At 31.0% G+C, this 8,666-nt stretch overlaps 1 protein-coding gene across 2 annotated transcripts; it reads right to left on the reverse strand.

The window, feature by feature from the left end:
* Window positions 1-3,658: 3,658 nt before the first annotated feature.
* LOC108345229 (tetraspanin-6) lies at window positions 3,659-6,804 on the reverse strand. 2 transcript variants are annotated; one of them, XM_052867294.1, is made up of 4 exons: window positions 6,564-6,804; window positions 6,213-6,410; window positions 4,783-5,102; window positions 3,659-3,856 (listed from the first exon to the last, which is right to left on the reverse strand). In XM_052867294.1, the coding sequence occupies exons 1-4, from the start codon at window positions 6,702-6,704 to the stop codon at window positions 3,817-3,819; spliced, it is 699 nt and encodes a 232-aa protein (XP_052723254.1). In that variant the 5' UTR covers window positions 6,705-6,804; the 3' UTR covers window positions 3,659-3,816. The 2 variants fall into 2 exon arrangements, with proteins under 2 accessions (XP_052723254.1, XP_017439299.1); XM_017583810.2 differs by having other exon boundaries at window positions 6,213-6,803.
* Window positions 6,805-8,666: the final 1,862 nt, after the last annotated feature.

Genomic DNA, 8,666 nt, shown 5'->3' on the forward strand with positions numbered 1-8,666 from the left:
AACCATTTATTTTCATTTATATCAATATGTTAAGTTAGTCAGAGAACTTTTGAATATTATTAAAAGTACATTTTCAGAAATAAAATAGTTAACCTATTATAAGAAAGTTTATGGATTACTCCTAGTATATAGGGTTTTATGGTTTTATGAATATTTGATTCTATGAAATTTTTTAATTAATAAATAATTTTTTAGTTTTATGAGATTTTTTTTGTCTTAATTCATGTGAACTAGAGCCCAATTCTATAAGATGAACTAATTTAATTGATTTAGTCAAATGTATCAATTTAAGATTATTATTTATTAGGTAGTTTATTCCTTATAAAATAATGGTAAAGACTCAATCATACATACACTAACACTTACATTTCCTTTTTTCTTTTTCATATATATATATATAATTAATTAATTAATTGTTAAGTGTGTTTTATAAAAGGGTAGCTTTTTATTCTATGGACTTAAATATTAGCTTACATACAAATTGATTTTAAACATCTTAAACTTCTCTTACTAAGAAAAGATATAAATGACTTTATCCTTTTTTATGAAAATCATAGTGGCAAAAATGATGCACCCTTTTTTCAATGTAAATTTTGTGGACAACTTTGGTATCACACAATCCATACAGGACAAAGGTAAAGAAAATAGATTCTATTAAAGTCGATGTTCTACTTACTTATAATTCTAAGATTACACATGACATGATGATAACAAAACACAAGGAATGCTACATCATCCATATGAACTTGAAGCCTAAAAGTACTTCAATGGAAAACATATGTTGTTAAGACAAAAATTATCTAGAGAGAATAGACTGTCTAACAACTCATATTTTGAAGTTGAATAGATCTTATACACTTTTAAAAGCACATTTAAAATCAAATTTGTGGTGTAATGTTTTCTTTTATGTTCTAGAAAACTACAAGAAAAAGAAAAGACAAAAGAGCAAAAAGAAAAAGTAACAAAAAAGCACAAAATCAAAAATCAAAAAGTAAGGTATATTCCACACCACCATCACTACTTTTTGGTGTGTATTTGTATGTTGATTTGCTGACTGTTTTGCCTCTGATTTTCACGTCCAAATGGTTTGTACCAGCAACTGATCCATGCATTTGAAACTAGAAAGAGTGGCCTGGTGGCTCATGTGCTTAAAATTTTCTAAAAGACCAAAAACCACCTTTTCTACTTTAGTCATTTTTTGTTTTTGTGATCTATTATTCTAGAGTATTTCTTTAAGAATTTCTTTTTTTGTTCTACACCAACATAAGGCTTTTAACCAAGCAAGCTATATAAACCTTTTAATTTAATAATAATAATTTAAATACATATTACTATCTATCATCTATTTTATCTCATGTAAATATTTCTCCTGGATTATACAGTTCCCATCTACTTTAACACGTTCAAAAGGATCTTGGATCTAGTTATTCCTTTCCTATGTCCAATGGTTAGTTGAATATTAATCTTAATCATTCTTAGTCATCCTAGAACATTGTCATATTGAATTTTCTTTGTTGTTTCATTATAAATTTTGTTAAAATAAAACCTATTTACTGTCACGCTTGTCTAATGGAAATTTTTATTGACTAATGCCAATGGATAATTATTATGGTTGTTTATTTTTTTTTGAGAGTTCACTCCCTCTAGTCATAAGTCCAACAAAACCACTTTCACATCCATGCGAGCCTTCATCTTCTTCACCTAACAACTAACTAGCCAAACTTTAACGGTTATGACTCGTTAGAGGCACCATAGACGTGAGAAGCTTTGTGCAAGCCATTTTCCCCATATTTTGCTTGAACCCTAAGAGAGTGAAAAGCTCTATTATGTCTGGGTCACGATTCTTATGTGTTCTCTGGTTGTTGATGAAGGCGCGATCTGTAGTTTTAATGGAGGTTGCGAGGCAGGTAGTGAAAAAGCTCGTGGTGTCACAAAGGTTGGGCAAAGGTGAAGGAACGTCGCGAGGCAAATGCGAATCTGGGTTTTCTAGTTCTTGTTGTTTCTTTGATTTACAGGTGGTGATGGTTTCGCGTTTTGCAGAGACAAGGGCTGCTCGCAGTGGTGCTTAATGACGGAGGCATGGCGCCCTGATAAGGAGAAACACAATTAGGTTTTTGTGCTTCTCTAGTTGTCTTAGCAGGTTGAGGTTGCTGGTGAGGATGATGGAGGTGCTGAGCTTTGTGGTTGTGGTCATGGAAGCGCGACTTGGGATTTCTGGGTGGCGCGATTCAGCTTTGCGGCGCGACAGTGGTAGCGTCTTCGCGACGACTTTCCGGGGCTAGGGTTTTGCAAAGGAGATGACGACGAGGATGATGAGACAATGACGATTTGGGGTTCAAAGGGTTTTCCAAATTGGGTCTCTGTGGCATAATTTTTCTATTTTTTTTTAATTTATTAAATTCCATGTCATCAATGGGAGCATATTTTTTTTAATAAAATATCCACCTGAGCACATTTTAACACCGTCTGTGAAAATTTAACGGACATGGCTTAATTAGTTTAATTTTTCAAATACTTGGACTCAATTGAGATATTTTGCAAATATATGGACCAATTGAGACAGTTGGAAATATGAAGACTCACATGAGATTCTCCTATAAATACGAGGACCATTAGAGGGTTTAAACCATTAAAATAAATATTAAAAATAAATAAAGTTAATTAAAAACTATTTTTATTTAATTTTAATATTATATTTATTTAACATCAATTAAGTAGAAATTAAATATAAAAGAAAAAAATTAAATAAATAAGATTAGTGTTAGTTTCATTTATTTATTTAAAGTCAATGTTGATTTAATGAACCTTAGTTATTAAAGTATTAAAAAATCTAAGATTTGTGTGAGTGGAGTGGATATTAACCTCAATATTTATGTAAGTTTAGTGTTGAAGTCCATGCTAAATTATATATTTTAAATTTGTACTTCTCTTCTATATTGGATTATAAATTATTTTTAATTTAACGATTTGACAAATCTTTTTTCTCTTACTTTCTATATAAATTTTATTATTTATATTCTTTACTTATATTAATAAATTTTCTCATACTCATATCTTTTTATGATCATTTTCATTCACATTCATTTATTTCATCCATACTCATTTTGTTTCTCACACATTTTCTTCATTTCCTTTTTTTCTCCATCTTCTTCGTCCACATTCTTTATCTCATATATTTTATTCATACTTATTCTTTTATATTTACATTCACGTTCTTTATTTATACTCTTCTCCTTGATCCATTATAATATTTTATTTATGTCTTTTATTTTAACTTAAAGATAGTGTATGATTATTTTCAAGTTATAATCCTTAGCCCAATACAAAACTTTTAAAAGAAAAATTATTTAGTATCGGCCAAACATTAAATTACTTTAATTAAAAAATTAATTTAAAAAATATTTATGATTTACGATAAATAATTTTTTTCTCGTAGTTAACATCAAAATTAAAATAAGAAACAATTTATATTTGAAGAATAAAAAAATGTGAAATGCAGAACAGGTTACTAATTAATGAGAGAAAAATTTAGTTATTTATTAATGGAAATTAGTTATAGATAGGTACTGAAAAATTAAAAAGCAAATGTGTAAATTAAAGTAAAGTGAAAAGGCAGATATATGTTATTATCTTTCTGAGATAAAACAACAACAGAGGATTTGTAGTTAAGTCGATTTATAAAGTAAAGTTTGTATTTATTTATATATTATAAATTGACTTTATCTCTAATCGATACGGTGTTTTCAATCTAGCGTAAAGGATAATGTAAAAGCGTAGAGGATAATGTAAAAGCATAGGTCCGTTGTGGGTATAAATTCAAAAAAGCTCCTCCTTCTTGTTATACCACCATCTCCAACTATAAGAAAAAGCAGACACCAAAAGCATTAGTTTGCAGTCAAAAGATAGATCTGGGCATGTTCATGTGGGTGTCACATGTACAAAAAGCTGGAACATTTACTGTCATTCACATTTCCATCAAAGAAAATAATTAAAGCTTCTAACACTAACCTTTTTTTTCCCATGCAAAATTCAACTAAATCTATGTACCTAAAAGTAATACTCAGATTCTACAAAATCATTAGAGATGCTCCATTTAGATGAAAGTATTTGAAAATCTTTGAACCATCCATATTGTTTTTTCTTTCTGTACTAGCAAAACCTTTTCTAACAATTTCTTCTTGTCCTATTCATTAAAATCTATTTGAATTTGACTATTAATTAACAATAAAAAAACATGCATAGTTTTATACAGGTATGCCTACCCGGATTGAAATACTCGATTACTTTATTAATTCTTTTTTTAACATCATAAAAAGAACTTAGTTAATCATTTCTATATTCTTATTGACTTTTGTTTTAGAAAATATTCTTCATATTGTGAATTTCTTCTCAATTTAACTTAATAAAAATTGCAACAAATTTACTACCAAAGTAATAACTCGATTATTGAGAACTTTACTTCCAATCAAAATAATAGGTTTCATTAATTATCTGTTATTATTATAAAGTAATGATACACATACTTTCTATTATATACTTGTTTTTTCTTTCTATTTCTCTCTTGTTTTTTCTTGTAATCTATAAAACTATCATTTTTATTTTTTATCTATCTATCTTTTTTGTGATCATGAGGGATTTTTCATTATTATATTAGAAGTTTTGTGAAAATACTGTATATAAAATTTGAATGCAAATATTAATTGTACAGCAAAATTTGAATAGAAGAATTAAAAAGTGGAATGAAACATGTTTTTTTAAAGGAAATAGATGTTTTAGACTCACCAATAGTAATCCCATCTGGGTTTAACTTTGGTCATGCGGTTGTGACCATGTGGATAATCAGTTTGAGCTCTTCTGGCGTTTCTGAAAGCACAACAAGCAATGGAATAAATACCTATGAGAAACACAAGAACGACAACGTTAAGAACAGAGATGTTGTGCCAGTCCCTTCTCATGTTTTCCAGCACACCGGCCATGCAAGACTCGCAATCGTAGCAAAGCAGAGTGGCGGCGTTGTTCCAACGGTAGCAATCCGGATCTTGCGTTATTGTAACACTTTCCTCGTTGTAACTGCACGCTGTTGGTGGCTTGCAACACCCGGACTGCATTATTAAATCATAATAATAAGTAGCAAAATGTTTTTTCTTACACCAGACTACTCACTTTTAAATTTAGAATAAAAAACATTTACTGTTTCATTAAATGAGTTAAATATTTTACATCAATTTAAAATATATATAAGTGAAGTAAATCTCATTTTATAAATTAATTTTATAAAATTAATTTAAAATATATAATTGAAGTAAATCTCAGCTTATAAACTAATTGAAGAAAATGTTCACAAAAATATAAGATTTTAAAATAAGTATACTTTTTTATTCTTTCTATGAGCCATAGTTTAGTTTGGAGAGATAAATATTAGACGGGGAATCTCTTTTGTGGAAAAGAGATAATGATGTGAGTAAACCAACTACTTTGGACCTTTTCATGTGTCCAATTATAAGAGCATAGACCAAAAAGTAGACATTAGAAAACAAAAACAATTCGAACATTCAAGAGGATTTACTAAAATCTCACATCTTCACGTTCTTTCTTCTTAAGATACAAAAGTTCTCTTCACTTAATAAAAAGAGAATAATAACTGAATATTTTAGGGTTTCTAATAGAATATAGTGTCATATCAATTTTTTTCAAGAAATTATATATCTCCTTATTTGGTAGGATAATAAGAGTAAAAGAAGAGAATAACATTACGAGTGAAAATCGACTTAAATCACTTTAAACGACTTACATATATACGTTCTCAATCCATACAAAGTTCTCTCTATTGCACAAACGAGGAATAACTTGTTACAAAAAAATAAACCAGTCGTATGCACAGACAAATATTTGAAACCAATACATATATATGTATAAATAATATTCAGCAAACAAACAAAGATAATTAAAAGAAGAATTTGAATAAATGTGAGATAGTATTATTTGATATAACATAAAGGTGTCGTATGATTGTAGAAAAAGAAAAAGAATAAAAATGATAGATTTATAAGTTATATGATGTGATAAGAAGAAAAATAAAAAGGAAAAAGAAGTGTATATTATAGAATTGATTGAGTTGAGTTTGTGTTAGAAGTTTTGTGTTAACTAGAAATAAGAACAATTTAGAATATGATTTTCTTAGCAAGTTAATAAGAAATTTTGTGAATATATACCTGAATTGGGGACATATCCCTCTGCATGTAATCAAGAGGGGTCCAAACGGAAAGCTTGGAACATGTGTTGGAGGAAATAATACAGCTTCTAATGGTGGTCCAGTAGCGAGTATCCTTGATCCTATTGGTGAACCATGGTGAATAACGTTGAAGATGGTATTCCTTGTAAGCCCTACCAGGAACTTCCACTCCCCCACCCTGGTCAGTCACAACAAACCCAAATATGGTCAAAGCAAAGAGGGAAGCAATGAGGAAGAGCATGATGACCAAGTACAGCCACAATGCCCATGCCACATGGAAGCATGCCCCTATGAAACCAGCTAGGGAAATCACGAGCACCACAAACCCTACCACCAACAGTGGGGTTTGGAAAAAATTTTCACAACTTGTGCTGCTCCTTGCCATCCATAGACCTGCCCCGATTATGGGTATTGATGCCAAGAGGCTGAAAAAGTTCAAGAATCCGATCACTGTGTTGCTGAACCGTTGCATCTCGTACACACCCTCTTGCTTTCTTAACACCTCTCTCTCTCTCTCTCTCTCTCTCTCTCTCTCTCTCTCTCTCTCTCACTCTTCCCCTATTGTGTCATTGTGATTCTTCCTGGTTTTAAAAGGACATGCAATTGGAAGCATTTTTGTTTTTATTTGTCTGGGTCACTGAATAAAGCTTCCAGAATTTCAATATTCTTATCTTCTTTTCTCTGTGTGCTTGCTTTCGAGTGAGATTCCGCAATTATAATATTATCTTTTCTCATGTGATAACGATTGTCATATTGTACTTTCCATTCTTAGCTACTAAGCTATTCGTTGGAGTGGAAAAATCTGAACCGTATATATATATATATATATATATATATATATAAAATGTGCAATAAAATGTTACAATATAAACAATAGATAAAGTAAAGGGTTTTAAAACAATTAATGATAAATACAATAAAAATAAATATATAAAATGATAAGTTGATATCATATAGTTAAATCTTTTGTTAACTGTCTTATGATTATCACTCAATCAATTTGTAAACAAATATTATATTAACTTAATAACCATTTAATTAATTTATGAAGTTTTTCGCTTGTTCCACCTTAAGAAAATAATCATATAAGTGTGCGATAAACAATCAATTAATTCATTTGGTTTCGTATATTTTGAGTAAGATTCTATTTACATTTTATCTAACTAAATATGTATTGTATACGTCCAGGTACATTTACATCATGACGACACATGACCTATTCCTTGATGAATACATGTCATCCTGTTAAGTTGACATGTATCCGACGTACACACTCAGCTAGAACACTTTGATATCAACAACACATATTAGTTATGATGATCCACAATTAAGTTAAGGAAGAAAGGATTACTTCACGATTAACAGGTGATTAGGTCACGTGGCCTAGATCCATCCAGATAAAGACTCATAAATAGTAGTATAAATAGCACATTCTACGATGTATATTAATTACGTTCATTCATTACAACATTAATTATCTTCTAATGCACTTTGCTGACTTAAGTGTCAAAGGGTATTTTGCAAACACTACCCCTTGTCTAGTTAGAAGAGGACGAGTACTCTGAAGGAGGAGAAATATTCTTAAAGTTGAAAGCTTGTAGTGTTTGTTAAAGTTTTCACATGATATACATGGCTTTGTAAGAAAAATTGGCGCCCACTGTGGGACCGACATATATATTCTCTAAAGAAGAAGCGTTCATGGTATCTACAAGGAGTAAGACTGCAGGAACAAGAGAGACAAGATCAAGACCCTCCTTGGTTGACATAGTCATTATGTTGGAGGCACAAAGGCAGATGCAACAAGAGTTTTCTAAGTTCAAGAAGAAGGGTTCCAAGGAGATGGATCTAAGGGAGGAAAGTGCAAGGCTGAGAATAAGGGTTGAAGTTAGAGGAGTAACTAGAAAGGAGAAGGAGAAGGAGAAGGAAACCCCTGATAACCCAAACTCAATGTAGAGAGTTGTGTCTTGTGCTCGCACTATCCACGAAACGGAAGAAGAAAGTGAATATGACCTTACCCCTAAAATTTGAGGGGCAACAAACAACTCCTCAGCAATAGGGGAAACCGCTAACACCCTTTCATTGATGGCATCACAAATACCTCACTTCTTAAGTAGTTGAAGGCTCTCACCCTAGACTAGTATGATGGCATCACCAACCTAGATGAGCACATTGTTGTCTACGCCACTCAGGTCATCTTGTACTCGACTGATGATATCCTCATGCATAAAACTTTCGCTACAACCCTGAAAGGAGCAACCCTAGAGTGGTTTACACATTACCCTTTACTTTATTAACTTCTTCGACACCGTAACTTTGTCCTTTGCATTGTAGTTTTTCATGAGCCAACACCATCATCTTACTTCCCCCAAAATTCTTAATGTCATGTAGGAGAAGGAAGCATCACTAAGAACCTTAATTAATATATAAATTCTGC

Source organism: Vigna angularis, chromosome 8 (genome assembly GCF_016808095.1).
Source record: "Vigna angularis cultivar LongXiaoDou No.4 chromosome 8, ASM1680809v1, whole genome shotgun sequence".
Classification (NCBI taxonomy): Eukaryota; Viridiplantae; Streptophyta; class Magnoliopsida; order Fabales; family Fabaceae; genus Vigna; species Vigna angularis.